The 16,058-nt window shown below is 30.5% G+C and overlaps 2 protein-coding genes and 1 long non-coding RNA gene across 5 annotated transcripts; all 3 read right to left on the bottom strand.

Moving 5' to 3' along the window:
• Positions 1-4,160: 4,160 nt before the first annotated feature.
• Positions 4,161-6,689, bottom strand: LOC140865759 (F-box/kelch-repeat protein At3g27150). Of its 3 annotated transcripts, none has more exons than XM_073270516.1 (3): positions 6,263-6,689; positions 6,125-6,187; positions 4,161-5,495 (listed from the first exon to the last, which is right to left on the bottom strand). In XM_073270516.1, exons 1-3 carry the CDS (start codon positions 6,294-6,296, stop codon positions 4,294-4,296), a joined length of 1,299 nt encoding a protein of 432 aa, XP_073126617.1. In that variant the 5' UTR covers positions 6,297-6,689; the 3' UTR covers positions 4,161-4,293. The 3 variants fall into 3 exon arrangements, with proteins under 3 accessions (XP_073126617.1, XP_073126618.1, XP_073126616.1); XM_073270517.1 differs by having other exon boundaries at positions 4,161-5,568; positions 6,263-6,289; XM_073270515.1 differs by having other exon boundaries at positions 6,125-6,688.
• A 1,850-nt stretch (positions 6,690-8,539) lies between these two features.
• LOC140867250 (uncharacterized) lies at positions 8,540-10,965 on the bottom strand. The gene is made up of 4 exons (XR_012145086.1): positions 10,807-10,965; positions 9,638-9,712; positions 9,387-9,551; positions 8,540-8,888 (listed from the first exon to the last, which is right to left on the bottom strand). It is a non-coding gene; the product is annotated as an uncharacterized lncRNA (long non-coding RNA).
• Positions 10,966-13,270: 2,305 nt separating this feature from the next.
• LOC140863987 (uncharacterized protein At3g27210-like) lies at positions 13,271-15,604 on the bottom strand. Its single transcript, XM_073267835.1, has 3 exons — positions 15,228-15,604; positions 14,200-14,280; positions 13,271-14,039 (listed from the first exon to the last, which is right to left on the bottom strand). The coding sequence occupies exons 1-3, from the start codon at positions 15,385-15,387 to the stop codon at positions 13,579-13,581; spliced, it is 702 nt and encodes a 233-aa protein (XP_073123936.1). The 5' UTR covers positions 15,388-15,604; the 3' UTR covers positions 13,271-13,578.
• Positions 15,605-16,058: the final 454 nt, after the last annotated feature.

The following is a 16,058-nucleotide window of genomic DNA, read 5'->3' as shown; positions in this document are numbered from 1 at the left end:
AAAAATTTAAATATCCAAGATTTATTTCAATTATTTATTATGATAATTTATTCAAAGATATATATTTTTAGTAATTTTATACTTATACTATTTGGTTCAAGATTATGGTATTAGTTTGTTTGCTTCTAAAAAATAAACAAATGCATATGGTAAAATTATACAGCATTTTGACAAATATTTCTTAAAAAAATATTTAAAGTAATTAAAAAGAATGAAATTAAAATTTCCAAACTAATAAATGCGCATAATAAAAATATATAGCATTTTGACAAATTCTCATAAAACATTAAAATAAATAAACAAAAATTCAAAAATCCAAGATTTGTTTCAATTATTTATTAGGATGATTTATTTCAAATATCTATTATAATGATAATTCAAAAAGTATATTAATAAAAAATCTTCGAAAATAAATAAATGGTTATAATAAAAAGTATATGATGTTTTAAAAAAATTCAAATATTTAAAGTAAATAGACAAAAATGTATAGGTAAAGTTTTTTCATTGTGTATATATATATATTTACCATTTTATTCTATATTAATAAAAAAATAATAAAAGTTATATTGTAAATGCATATAGTAAAATTATATAGCATTTTGACAAATTATTAAAAAAATATTTAAACTAATTAAAAAGAAAGAAATTCAAAATTCCAAAATAATAAATGCTTATAGTAAAAATATATAGTATTTTGACATATTTTCATAAAATATTTAAAGTAAATAGACAAAAATTCAAAAATTCAAGATTTGTTTCAATTATTTAGTAGGATGATTTATTTCAAAGATCTATTATAATGATAATTCAAACAGTATATTAATAAAAAGTATTCGAGAATAAATAAATGATTATAATAAAATTTATATGATGTTTTAAAAAATTTCAAATATTTAAAGTAAATAGACAAAAATGTATAGGTAAAGTTTTTTCATTGTGTATATATATTTTTACCTTTTTTATTCTATATTAATGAGACAATAATAAGAGTTATATTGTAAATTACAAAAAAAGGGACAAAAAGTAAAATGTACAACACAATAATTTCAAATATAATTTTCATTTTGATGGACTCTATTTAATTTGATCTAACTATGACTTCTACTTAAGTCTTTAGCTCTATCATACTATTAATTATGTCATGATATATTAGTCACAAATAAGTTTATATGTTTTTCCACTTTATTTCCTTCTTACTATTAATTGTGTCAAATTTTTATACATAAGTTTTATATGTAATTATATGATTTTTTTTTCTTTTTGTCCATGTAGTTGTAATATTCCAGTATAAATTTGGAAATAACATATTAATACAATTCAATAAAAGAATATATTATTGTTATCGATAAATAATATATAAAAAATTCTTGCAAATTTTTTTAAAAAAATGCATTTAGTAAAATTATATAGAATTTTGACAAATTCCAAAAAAATATTTAAAGTTATTAAATAGACAGAAATTCAAAATTTCAAAATAATAATTGCTTATAGTACAAATATAAAGCATTTTGACATATTCTCATAAAATAGTTAAAGTAAATAGACAAAAATTCAAATATCCAATATTTATTTCAATTATATATTATGATGATTTATTCAAAGATCTATGTTTTTAGTAATTCTATACTTATACTATTTGGCTCAAGATTATGGTATTAGTTTGTTTGATTCTAAAAAAATGGTTACATAATTTCAAAGAAAAAAATTGGTTATGTAAATTTATTATCATATAACTTATAAATCAATAATTAGTAATAATTCCTTACGAAATATACACTTTAATATAAATAAAATATCATGTATTTGAGTGATCACTTTGACAAAAAAACATTATATATGAATTGATACAAAAATCAAATATTAATAAAAACGTAGTAAATTAGAATACTTTGATATATGTAAATTATTATGTATACTAAACTATTTTTTTACGATGTAATTAAAATCGTTATTATTTATTAAAAAATGTTTGGTAAGGAGATTAATTTATTTTGTTATATTTTTTACTTTTTGAATAAAAAATTATTTTGTTAAATAATTAATAAAAAGTTTATTAATTAAAATTTTTATAAATTATCTATCATTATACTTGATATGTTTAGTTTTTAGTTGATGAAACAAAAGAAAACAAAACCCTAACTAAATATGATAAATTTAGGATGAGAATTAAGTTATTAATTAATATGAAATAATACTTAGTAAAACTATCTTTTTATATATAATAATATTTAAGAAAAAAATTATTTAAGATGATTAGATGATGATATAAACTATTAACTAATATAAAAGACTAATTTAAATTAATAAATAATAATAATAGTAGTAATAAAAAAGTGAGTGGATTTAGTATTTTTTTTATTAATTAATTACTTTATCATAAAAATCATTTATTTATTTTAAAACATAATAATGATAATAATGATGATGATAATAATATAATTATAATAATAATATTGAGTTTATTGAAATGTTTTAATATATCATTAATTTGTCATCAAAAGCTTTTGTAGAAGAATGTTTTTTTTTATCATCATAGATATCAATATCATATTATTAATATATTGAATTGATAATTATTTTTAAAATTATTTTTCAACTAATACAAAAATATAACATTTATTATGAAAATTTAATTTGATTTAATTTTGAAGGTTTTAGTACAAATAAATGGAGTGATAAATTAATAGTCAACATATTAAATATTATTTAAGTGTTTAAAACTTATACTAATTCTTATAGAAAACGATGAGGTGATAATCATATTATTTAAGTGTTTTTAAAAACTTTTTTATAAGTTTTGTATTAATTGTTATATTTCTATGTTAAATAGATCATATTATAATTTAATAAATAAACAAAAAGAGTGTATATATATATATATATATATATATATTAAAAAAAGTTAGAAATTTCAAATAAAAGGTCATAAAGTAATGAATTAATATGACAAAAAAAAACTCAGCAGCTTAACAATTTTAGTTATTATGTTATTTGTTATTTATGAACACTAATTTCATATATTGTTTTATGTAAATACTAATTGTTACAATTATATCATATGCTTTTATTTATTATTGTTTTTGGTCATTTAATATTTTGAGTCTATGTTTTGAGTATTTTTTCATCACTTTATACTTGCATCTATATATAATTTTATCTTATTTTTTAATTATGATATATTCATGTTTCTAAGTTATATATAGATTTATGAGTCAATACTTTTTTAAAATTAGATAGTGAAGTAGATGAATATTAAAAATATGTGATATGCTTATATTCATATGTGATATGCTTTAGAATATATATATATATATATATATATATAAATGCCACTATATATTTCATTATTAATATTATCTTTAATTTAATTATATAACTAATTGATCATAAAATAAGTGATTTTATATGAATACTAATTTCGTATATTGTTTTATATAAATACTAATTGTTACAATTATATCATATGCTTTGATTTATTATTATTTTTTGTCATTTAATATTTTGAGTCTATGTTTTGAGTATTTTTTTCATCACTTTATACTTCCATCTATATATAATTTTGTGCTCAATGTGCTAAATATTTTTCCATGGTATCTTATTTTTTAATTATGATATATTCATGTTTCTAAGTTATATATAGATTTATGAGTCAATACTTTTTTTAAATTAGATAATGAAGTAGATGAATATTAAAAATATGTGATATGCTTTAGAATATATATATATATATATATATATATAACAAATGTCACTATATATTTCATTATTAATATTATCTTTAATTTAATTATATAACTAATTGATCATAAAATAAGTGATTTTATGTGCGTGCATTTTTACTAGTTATTCTAAAATTAATTAGAACGCTATAGGGACTTTGAAAACATGGATTTATTATGCCATTACTCTTTTTTAATTTCAAGAAACAAACAATTAATTTTTTTTTATAATTATCAGTGCGTTTAATGGTGTATTTGATTGGCCACAGCAATTGACACGTGACATAATTAATGTTTTTTTCTATAAAAATAATAGTTTTCATTTATTTAGTTTGAAAGGAACAGTCTATCTATATATATTCTGTGTTTTGTTTGATTTAAATTATGTTCCTTCTCAGGAGACAGAGACTTGCTGTTACATTGTAACATGGAATGAACAAATTCCATGGAACCGTCGACTTCTCACAAGACAATAAAGTACAAAATATACATCACAAGAAAAAACAGTTGGATACATGCATACTACAGTGTTAAGATTCCCAGAACACACACTCTTTAATTTGTATCCCACTCTTCAGGCTACCATAACAGAACAGTTTAAGATGAAGTGGCTAAGCCCATTGCTTCCGCAGTGCAGAGGTTTCCACCGCAACTCATCTGAATCAGAGTCCGGGATACAAGTATAAATAGCCATGTGATTCCCAGCAGGAGAAACAGATGACGATCCTATCACAAGTAGCTCGTTGCCCAAAGACTTGAACGCGATTCCCCACCCTCTGTTGTAATCAGCTCTCACTGGAACCGTCCCCAATTGTTTCCACGTGTTTGTATGCTTCAAGTACAACTTAACCTGGTTGGAAGAAGCCTCCAGTGAGTAGAGCTCATTCTTTACAACAGCAAGAAGTGGTGGTGAATGTGATGATTGCGTAGGAAAATCTTTTAACATGTCTGGTAAAAGTTCCCATCTGTTTCTAGTTTCGTCGAAGAATTCACCACATGTGAGTTCCCCATCGTCGTTTCTCCCTCCAATCACGTAAAACCTATTGTCCATGTAGCAACCAGAGCAAAACTTCCTTTTCTTCTTCATTTTCGGGAGAGGTTCCCACAAACCACTGTCGGGGTTATATTTCTCTGCGGTGTCGTAGACTTCACTTCTCAATGCTGTTCCCATCCCACCAGCAACATAAGCACGGCTACCACATGTAGCAGAAGCGAACAAGCATCTTGGGCATATCATCGATGGACCCTTATACCAGATGTTCTTAGCCAATTCGTACCTCCAAATAACTAGGCCATCTATCTCTCTGCCAGAAACAAGCAGATGAGTTCCAGCACAGAGCGATTCCTTGTCTCCAGAAGCAAAACAAGGGTCGGATGGCAGAACCGGGAGCCGCCTATGGGACCTGAATTCACGATCAAATACCCACCAACTGCTCTCCCCACTAGTAAACATGAAAACAGAAGGCTCTTTGAACCCAATCTCGTTCCTGATCTTGTAAAGCTCACCGCTTCTTACAAGATTCAAGCACCTCTTATTCACAAAGCATAATTTCCAATATTCTGATCTTGGGAACCTGGCGAAAATAAGATTCTCTAACTCGTAGCTAAGAGACATGCGTGAATAATCTGCATCCTGAGGTACGTTGGACAAATCAACCATATTATCATCCCCAGATGGAATAAATCCTCTCTGATCTGACCTGTCATCATCTTCGGACATCCTGTTCCTTTTGGGGTAAGAAGTATCAATCCAATCACTTTTACTAAGATTCAAATCTGGCCCATGAAGTTGGAGCAGAGAATTAGCAGGTTCTTGTAAATCTATCTTCTTCTTTAGCTACAATGTTTCCTTCAGACATTTGTTTATCGTTTGTAAAATATAAGAAATTATCATCAAATACAATACCACCTAACTATGTATCACATTCCACATCGGATTCAATATGTAAAAGATAGAATCAAGAAAAGCTTTCTTTATAGCACCTAAATGTCCAAATTTCAACACACATGATCCTGTAAAGATTTCATTTTGAACCAAACATTACTGTTAGCATCCAAAAACAGGGGGAAAAAAATGCAAGATGGAACCTTTTTTCATTACCTATACATAGGATGGTTCCCTTTTTCAATTAAAATAAGAAAGAAATTTAGCTAAATGGATGGTGCAAAACCTTTGTTCTCAAGATCAAAGATTTCACCAGAAAGGTATATTTCATATCAACATTTATGGAATCGATTAGATGCAATGAGTGGGTCACGTTAAAAAAAAAAAAAGAGCTTTATTCGACCAAACACACTTGAATGATGGAAAAGCATCATTAGATACTCCCAAACCTAAAACCCATGAAAAAAGCCACAAAATGACATTCAAACAATACAAACAAAATACCAAAATCTGAACTTACTTGGAGGCATATCCCTGAAGCAAAAGATATGTACATTTATGCACCACTTATGACATACAAGAGCTGGCAATACAAATAACTTTTCAAATACAGAAACAGTAATAAGAACTTTAAGACAAATACAAGAAATAAACGTACCAGCGAACCACCCACAAGACAAGAACACACACATTCAACCCTCGAGAGTAAAAAGAGAAACCGAAGCACACAATGACTTTGCTAAACCCTACAGATTTAATTATTAAATAGAGGAGGCGAAGGTGTGTGTGTGTGTGTGTGCGTATATATATATATATATTGCAAAAAGAAAAGGGGGCATTGAGGCGAGGAGAGGTTCAAGTACTCCAAGAACCGGGACTGGATTCTTGAGAGAATGGGACCCTTCCATTTGCTGAGAGGATTAAAAAACTTGAGAAAATTATTAAAAAATGGCAAAACCAACAATTGCATCGTCGATTTCGGAAAGCAGGTGGGGTTTTTCTCTATTTTATATTTTCTTATGTTTAAAAAGGCCATTTCTGTGATATGGAAAAAAAAAAAGCGGGCTGTGCAGCAGCTGACTTGCTGGTGTTTGATGCTGTATGATTGAATATATATATATATATATATATATATATATATATATATATATATATTTTCAAGCATTAATCATGGAATTTTCAATTGGACAGTGGCAGTATATACATGTATATCAGTGGGCAGAATACATCAAAAGCTCCTTTTTTTCCCCCCCTTGAAAATACAATAATCTCGCAACTATATAAACTTCCACGCGCCAACGGCCAGCATCGACAGGCCATATGATTTTTTATTTGGGCTAAGACAAAATTTCAAGGCCAAGATGGGCGATTAAAGATGGGTTTTGTTTGGGATTATTGTCTTCTTGGCAGTGAATTTAGGATTTTTAAGCATTGGTTTGGGAGCAAGCTTTGAACACTCTACCAACTTTGAACACTGATTTTTTTCTTTTCGCAAATGATCATCAACCGAATTATTGGTTATTTAATCAATTAACTTTTACTTGAAGTTCAATAAAAAATTTAAAATGTTATATTTTTGTTCTCGAATAGATCAAGACATCGTTTGACTCGTTAATGAGGTGATAAAAAATTAAAATAATAAATTGAAAGACAAAGATATTGAATCGTATTATTAGCATGAAACAACATTTGCATATAATACAATCGAAAACTTTAATTTTCCGAGGGAGCGTTGTATTATGATTATTATAACGAAACCTATTTAGTTTAATGTAATGTGGACCAAGTGAAGATAAAATTGTTTAGCACAAACCCTATATAGTGGAATGAAATTAGACGTGTCATTCGTTGCATCACCGCATTCAACAATTCTTTATTCCAAATGTTATGTGCTGTCTGTCCACTGATTAGTTGGTGGATTTTTTGTCTCTCCTTTTCGAATTTTTTAAAACTAATAACTAATTAATTGGTTTATAAATAAATATTTATATCCATATTTTTTTATAAAAAAAAAACATGTGAGTAAACATTTGATTTCAAATTTGAGAAGGGTGTTTTTTTTGTCGTTTTTCAAAACTCATTTAAGAATGTGGTCAATATATATAAAGATTAATTTGAAATATTAGTTAAGGCTTGAAAGTGAGTAATTATTTGGAAGTTTCATTGTCATGAAGGTGTTGGCATAGCATTTGGTAATCCTAAATCGAGATGTTAAAATACATAAAGAAAAGGAACCTGGGATTGGGCCAAATTTGGCAGCTTTAAACCCACAGATTTGGAAAGATTATAGTAATGAAAAAGGCTCAATAATTAGTATTATTATATACATATTATTGTTATTAATGTTAGACAAGCTGAGGGGCATTCCACTAATTCGAAAGCTGATTGGATTACGTTTTGTAGCACTAATCCTAATTGGAGAGGAAGAGAGTTAATGCTTTACTTATTCTGACGGGGTCGTTCATTTCCTTTGGTGCTTTTTCTTTCGTGGGAAATCATGAAGTGTGATGGTTTATTATAGTTGTTGGAATATTGTTTTGTATTAGCAACTTGTTTTGTCTTATGTTTTAAGATTTTTTATTTACTTTTTTAATTTTTTACCAGAGAATCTCTACCTCGGCTATTTTTCGGGTGCGTAAACTATGCCAATATGGTAATTATCATTAGGCAAGTATCTTGTGACAAACTCGACCGACAAAATCTTGGTAAGAGTCTAGGAGAAATCAAACTCGCGATCGCGATCATTTGACCTCGCTAGTCGCTCTCGTCTACTCCATCAGCCTCGAGAAACCAGTGGCGCCTTTTGAGATTTATTTAATTGTAGTTATACATTTTGAGTTATGACTAATAAATAAGTACTTTCGAATTTAAGCGAGATTTTTTAAAAAAATATCATGCATGTATGTAAATCGAAAAAGAGTGGTAATTTGACTCTATTTAGCAGGATAGGAAATATTTTATGTTAAATTGGAATATCTTGATAATGCAATAAAATTCGTGGGCATCAAACCAGGAAAATTATACTGATATCCCAAAAGTTCGCATGCTTACTAGTTACTCCCAAGTGGATAATTCATTCATAAGGACGCAACTTACCAAGTTACACATGAGCACAAAATTCACAGTATCAACATACCTTCACTTCAACTCAGCCATCTTCAACCAAGAAGCAACAGCAATGTATTTCTCTTCCTTCGATGTTCAGCATCTTGAGTTAATCAGGAGTGGCAAAATCTCTACTATCATTAAGCACTATGACTTGCGACTGCTCTTCTCTTCAATGCCTGATTGTGCAAATCGCAATCTGATTACTTGAAGAGCGTCATATATATAGATATATATGATATGATTTAGATGTTGCATTATGCTAGCTTTCATAGCAAAATACCACACTGGAACAATTGCAGAATTCCTGTCCCACAGGCATATAGATCTTCTTACTGGTGATGGAAGTAATTGCAATATTATTAACCAGAAAAATGATGATCATGTGGAAATTGTTGAGAACGTTATAACTCAGAAAATGTCAAGTGATCACCAGCTTCAAGATAACTAAAACTACTTCTGGTTCGTATCCAAACCACATATAATGTTTGCAAAATGATGATCTGTTTAAAATCAAAGTAAGCAAACTCTGGAGATATGCTCAATCTTTCATCTTTCTTAAGCTAAATGCAAGCACAAAAACTACCTCAAGTCAAGATCAAGCCAACAAATCACAAGCATAAGCTCAATGTACTTTCACAGATAACAATCTAAACCAAATATCAACATCACTTCACCTTTGCTTCTCCGTGAAAGACCGGATCCGAAGTTTTAAGGCAAGCGTATAAGCAGGAGGCCGGCCTTTGTGCTCCAATAGGAGAAACAGAAAGATGGCATTTCGTAGAAATTTTTGGAAGTTGAAAACAGTTAATGTATGGAAGTGCCATCTATTTTGAACCGTCCTGAAATAAAGAACAATAAATTTGCTGCGAATGAGATGCAGAAAAAAGCTCTCTGCAACAAGCAATATCCGGAACACAAACCTTACCTTAAACTGAAAATGACGATAATTTGCCTTCCTCTCTTCTTTCTTTTTATATTTATTTTTCTTCCTCCAACAATTCTACAGAAGATTAGGCACCATACAAGGTTTAGCTATGTCCTAAGTCCTAACCAACGAGTACGAAACTTAACCTAGCAGTGTGGGTGAGCCCGACCATGTTTCTCTTGAATTAATTATATGAACACCGTAATAACGAGCTCATTGCAGTAGTCATGAAATAATTTAAATTCACTTTTCTGGCCTTTGATTGGTATTAAATATGTTTTGGGAGTATATTCAGTTATCTATCCAGGAAAGAATTCTAAATCAAGTTGAAAGCATAAACTACTTATAATCATAAAACCTTAATTAAATCAACTAAAACTCAAAATAAAAATAAATTTTTTTTAAAGTTTTTCTCCCTTATCATGCACACCACTTTTGGAAAGGAGGAATCTTTATTCTTTTCTAGCAAAATTTGGCAATCGAACCACCTAGCTCTTCATGCTTTACACTACTATACATCGGTTTGACTTTGTTTTGTTTGAGTTGATATCATATATTTAGTTTGCATATCTCAAATATTTGTTATAATGCCATCTGTTTGTGGTAGATTATTTCGGTTGATGAACTTGATTTTGGACCTTTTGGTATAGCGGCAAAACTTACAGTTCCGGGGTATGAGGACAAGTCCTTTGTACCATCCCCAATAGAAATTACGAGTATACTACTTGAATTTGATTTTGGACCATTTGGTATATTGTGTGTAGCAGCAAAATGAATTGAATCGACAAATTTTAATTGTGCTAAGTTTGTACATTCATATTCTGTTGGATGATATCCATTGCTTCAGACTAAATTGCATCGAATTTTAGCAAGTGGAAAAGTAAAAACTACAAAATATTTCCAAGCATTTACTTGGTTTTTTTTTTCCTTCAGAACCAAACATTTTCATGGTTGTTTCTTCCCAAATTTCCAAATGCAAAGGAACAAAAATCGATAAAAGCAACTGCAAAGAAATTGAACAATCAAAATATATCTCCATTTACAGCTCAATAGATATCAAGATTGATTCAAATCAAATTTACATCCACAACAACAGAAAGGACTCAAAAATTCTTCAAACAAGCTTATAGTTTCTAACATTATGCTAAATTGGCATGCATATTTTGTACCATTTAGAATCAGGGATCCAAATTTAGAAGGGGCTTCGCGGCGAATGAAGGCGTCGTCTAAGCACTTGCGCCGAGCCGAAATGAACCTTCTCCAAAGCCGAACAACATCGATTGGAGCCGCTTTAGGTAGATACTATTTGGGTTTCTGCTCAAATTGGGTGGGGGCCTCAATATGATTTTAAGCAAAGACCCAGTTTCCATTTTATTTTTTTTATTTTTTTATTTCTCCTTTGCACTAATTTTATAGGGGGTGTGCAACCTTTTTTTTTTTTTTTATAAAACTGACTTTTTAAATTTTATTTCTGAAGTTTTCAAATTTTTTAGAATATAGAATTGTAAATAATTAGGACACTGGGGATTCGAAGAGATGAATTTATTTTGCAATTAAAGTCTTAAAGATAATTTTATTCTCAATTTGTCTTTGAAGGGACACTAGGGGATAGGATTTTTGTGCGATTGCTATCCATCTCTAAGAGCATGTAAAAAGATGTGAGAAAGTTGGTGTGGTCAAGTTGATAACTTGATCGCGTGATAATGTCAACGTTGATAACTTCATTGTGTGTTCCTACAATGGTGTGTTGATGTTGTAGTGGTGATGTTGTAATAATAAATTTTTAATCAATTAAATAATGCTTTTAAAATATAGTAAAAATACACATAAATATAACAAATTAAAAATAAACATAATTAAATTAAAAACTAAATTAAAAAATGCACATAAATATAAGAAATAAAAAATAATATTTTTTTAAAACATAAAAAAAATAATTTTAAAAGCATACATAATATTCCAAAATAAAAACAAACATGAAAAAAAAGACACATAAATTAAATTTGACACAAATAAATAAAAATAAAATTTCATTGATTTTGAAAAATATAGTCATTGACCTTTTTAAATATTTTTATTAATTATTCTTAAATTTTTTGATTTTTTTAACAATTTATTTAATTTATTTAAAATCATTTTTATAAATTAAAATAATAGTTGAGATCCCGTTTTTTTATTTAAAAAAAAAAGAAAAACAAATGATTCGTGGGCCCGCATGGAAAAAAAATTAAAAAAAAAAAAAGAAAAACAAGATTGGTGGGACTAGATCGCGGGGAGGTGTCTGCGGGGCCCCACCATCTTGACTGCACGCGGAATAAGATATTCATTTCACAAAATTGATTTTTTGTGCAATTGAATATAGTCTTATACACAAAGAATATTGCTGCTTAAGAATAAAAACGAGTTTAAATATCATGACATATCATTTTAGAGGAAGAATTAATGTTTCCTCTCAAACCAGCTCAAGTTTTATTCAAAGTCCTCAAAAGCCAACTCTCATAATTTCCAAACTAGGATTGACAATTTGACATGTCGAAAAATCTAAACACAGAAGTAAAATATTAAAACCTTCATTGCTCCTGATTTTACACACGGCTATGACAATGTTTTTAATGCAGGTTACCCCAACAAATGAAGACGTCTCTCTCACAATCTTCGAGCAACATAGCACATGATGGCCAAACAAGTTCACAAGCCATTGGATGGTGGAAAACAGCATTGAAAAACAGAAAAAAAGATGGAATAAGATGGGTTTTTTCCCCCCGAAATAAGAAAGAAATATTACTAAATGGATGGTGGAATTGGAAAATATTGGTTCTAAAGATGAAAGGTCACCTGCAAAGGAATGTTTCATATCAACACTTATGGAATCAATTAGATGTAATGAGTGAGTCAGGTTAAAAAAAAAAAAGGAGCTTTAATTTAGTAAACCAACACACATAAAATGATGGAAAGCATCATTAGACACTCCCGAATCTAAAACCCATGAAAAAAGGCCTGCGATAATACTCAAATCATACAAACAAAATACCAACTTTTAGTTGGAACTGGAAGCATATCCCCGAAACAACGACATGCACATTTATGCGCCACACGAGCTGGCAATACCAATAACTTTTCAAATACAGTTTACAGACCATTTCAGACAACTACAAGAAATTAAACAAGCTTCTCCTGCCCCGCTTTGACGAGATTCAACGACATGGAGATGACCATCAGTATAATGAAATTCAGCAAGTTCTTTAATGTTAATCAATTTAACCGTTATCTTACGTAAATTGCATCTCACATTCACCTCATATTTCATATGTGGATTGAAAAAAACTAAAAATGATATGATTATCTGATTGCAACATATATTTCACCGAGTATACAAATCCATTTCGAAACCAATTTCATACAATTTTTTTCTGTCTGAACCATTTTAACTTCAGTGATACCTGTTTCATTGTTGGAACTCAAAAATATCACAACTTGCATGGCGCTGGCTCTTTATACACATTTATTTTTCATTTGGGCTCCATGACCCAAGTGACCTTTCTGTATTTCTTATTGAAAAATGGGACAAAAACAAACTGTTGGACTTGGTTCATATTGTAACCAAGAATGTGCACACTCAAAATACCCACCAAATTTAACTGGCCCGGATGATAAAGACTTGACAACAAATTAATAATGTGCATACACACTTGATGTCCTTTGGCCAGCCAAACAAAATAGGCAGACAACGAGATATATTCGGGAACTTTGACAAGCTTCTCTTGTGCCTATATTGAATTCCCCAGGTTACACAAGACTTTAGTTTTGCCAGGTTCTAGCATCGTTGAATGTATTCCTCATTTTTATATCCTCATTTCTACATTTACATGCATTCTCAAAAGTGAACGGAATCTGTCTCACCATAATAAACACGGTGCCAAATTATAGATGGAAGCCAATGTCTATGAGCCAAGATTCCGGGCAGGGCTCATCCTCTTTCTCCTTTCATTGAAGCTACGACTTGAAAGCAACCGAGGAAGGCAACATTGTGCAGACTTCACTGAGTTTTCGTCTGCTTCGAACAATCCATTGGGAGTTCTTTCACTACTGCCCCTAGAGTTTGCTCCAGAGAGATAAGGGGTCCCATTCGTAGATTTTGGATATTGGAGGACTACATTTGTCTCCCTGGTTTCGATGTTTGCAGGAACCGCATTTTCGCCCCCTGCCTTATTTTCTTGATCAACGTACTGGTCAGCACGTATGCTCTCTTTAAACAGATCAGAAAGTCTCTTTTTCTTATCCGGACTAGATGTCGAAGGTACGGGGTCAAGAGTTCCTACCACGACGAGGGAATCATTTACTCGTGGGTTACCAGCTGAGAAGCTGGGATGAACTGGAGTATTCCCCCGAGAAGGGGTGAAATCTGCAAAACGAGGTAACATTATGCAGGGTTTGTTTCATGAAGACAGAAAATTTAGGATCTTAATTCTAGTTGGGGCCTTGGGGGAGGATGGTGGAAACCGAAGGTCAAATTTTGTTGACATAATACAATGCTGTTGGTTTTTTTTTTTTTTTTTTCTTACCACCATTAACACTGAGAAAGTCATCTTCACAATCTGAATCTAACCAAGGTTGAGAATCAAAGAAGGCTTCCTCTTTACTACCTGAATAAAAATCAGAACCATTTCACATCGTATCATAAATCAATTCGTGCAAAGTAATACATCAGAATGCAGCGGAAACCAGAAGCCAATGAGTTCTAAATGTAGGCCTTTTTAAAGCCAGAACTCAAACTGTGTAAAATTGGCATCCAGATGGCTTCATTGTCCAGAATATAAGAAAACAAACTCGGCACCTTCTCAAATACCTTTATGAACTTTTCATCAAAATTACAAGAACACACAGAGTGCCCTGGGAATCAAATGGAAGAAATGTTTAACAAGAGTCTTTTTCCATGGATGTACAAACAATATCAATAGGAAATGTTTAAAACATGTCAGAAGAGGAACAACAACTAGCTCACTATTGTCTATTACCATAATATCCTGCCCCTTCTTCTCATAGGGTGGCAATCGGAAATGAAAAGAAACAAGTAACTTGGCCAAAATAGAAGCCATACAAAGAACAGGAGACACAGGCCTTCCAAGCATAGTGACGGTATGCAAAATTTAACACAAGATTGAAAGGTCATCCATCATACAACTCTCGGCCTAAGCCACAAGATCAAATAGAATTTGAATGACCTCGATAGGTTCACCCACCAACTCTTCACACAAAAAAGAAAGAAAAACTAACCAGGACATACAAATCGGAGGTGTGATTTTCAAGGGGGGAAAACTACAACTTTCATTCTACAAGGGTAAAAAAATTCCATCAAGAGTGGTCATTCTTTTTATAAGACATAATAAAATTGTTTCATAAAACATACATAAACGCAACGGCCTAGCCTTCCGTGCTCAAAATCAAATCTTGGTCGAATATATAGAAATGTTAAAAATAAAAGAAGAAACAAATTAACAGTAGACAAGGTAGGCCATCACAAAAAGCTTTATTCAAATAACTACAAAAACGCGTGTGATGGAAATAATTGAGGGAAAAATGATCACAGTACCGGAGCGAGACCACTGAGACTTTCTAGGCACCTCAGCGACGGTGCGATCGGCGGCGTTGACCGTGTCGGGGATGAATACCTTGTCATTCTTGGAGGCGAAGGAGAAGCGGAGCCTGACGGCGGATTCCGGCTCCCTGTGCACCGAAACACACGAACCCATGAGCACAAGTCTACAGAATCAAACATAGGGTTGCCATTTTGTTGAGAAGTAGCTGCTAAAGCTCGAAAGTTTCTGGTGCTGCTCAGTTTGCCATATTTAGACGGAGGGGAGAGAGAGAGAGAGAGAAATGGAGTACTTGAAGTAGAAGTGAGCAGAAGAATAGAATAGTAGGGCCGATCGCTGCTATTTCCTATTCCTATTCCTATTCCTATAGCGTTACGCTTAATGCACTAAAGGATGTGCATTTTGAAAACTCAGCCAGCCGCAGCCAATCAAGAATATCAACAAAGGTCGTTGAAAGGTTCCACAAAATTAATTGATTGATTATTATTAATTATTATTGATTTCAGAATACAGAACGTTCCTGTATTATTTTGAAATTATTATTATTATTATTATTATTATTATTATTATTATTATTATTATTGTTTTTTGAAATAATTGAAAGTAATAAACCCAGTACAGCGCACCCTCTCTGTTTGGCTCATCGTGGTCGATCATGAACCATTAATATATATATGTGACCCGTCAATGACTTTTCACTATTTCTCATCTCATTAAATATACCATCCCATTCTATCTTCACTCAAATCTATTTTTTCTCTATATAAAAATATAAATATGAATTTGGCGAAACACAATAGATAAGTGAAAACATAACATCCACCCAT

This window comes from Henckelia pumila, chromosome 4, assembly GCF_033568475.1.
Source record: "Henckelia pumila isolate YLH828 chromosome 4, ASM3356847v2, whole genome shotgun sequence".
NCBI lineage: Eukaryota > Viridiplantae > Streptophyta > Magnoliopsida > Lamiales > Gesneriaceae > Henckelia > Henckelia pumila.
The sequence above is the reverse complement of the archived record's forward strand: the minus strand, read 5'-3'. Positions and strand labels throughout refer to the sequence as shown.

Coding starts and splice junctions, on each gene's coding strand:
- LOC140865759 (XM_073270515.1), bottom strand. CDS start 6,296: ATGTGTGTGTTCTTGTCTTGTGGGTGGTTCGCTGGTACGTTTATTTCT. Junction 5,496..6,124: donor CTTCAGGGATATGCCTCCAA/GTAAGTTCAGAT, acceptor TTCATGGGCCAG/ATTTGAATCTTAGTAAAAGT.
- LOC140863987 (XM_073267835.1), bottom strand. CDS start 15,387: ATGGGTTCGTGTGTTTCGGTGCACAGGGAGCCGGAATCCGCCGTCAGG. Junction 14,281..15,227: donor GTCTCAGTGGTCTCGCTCCG/GTACTGTGATCA, acceptor ATTTTTATTCAG/GTAGTAAAGAGGAAGCCTTC. Junction 14,040..14,199: donor CTTTCTCAGTGTTAATGGTG/GTAAGAAAAAAA, acceptor CTCGTTTTGCAG/ATTTCACCCCTTCTCGGGGG.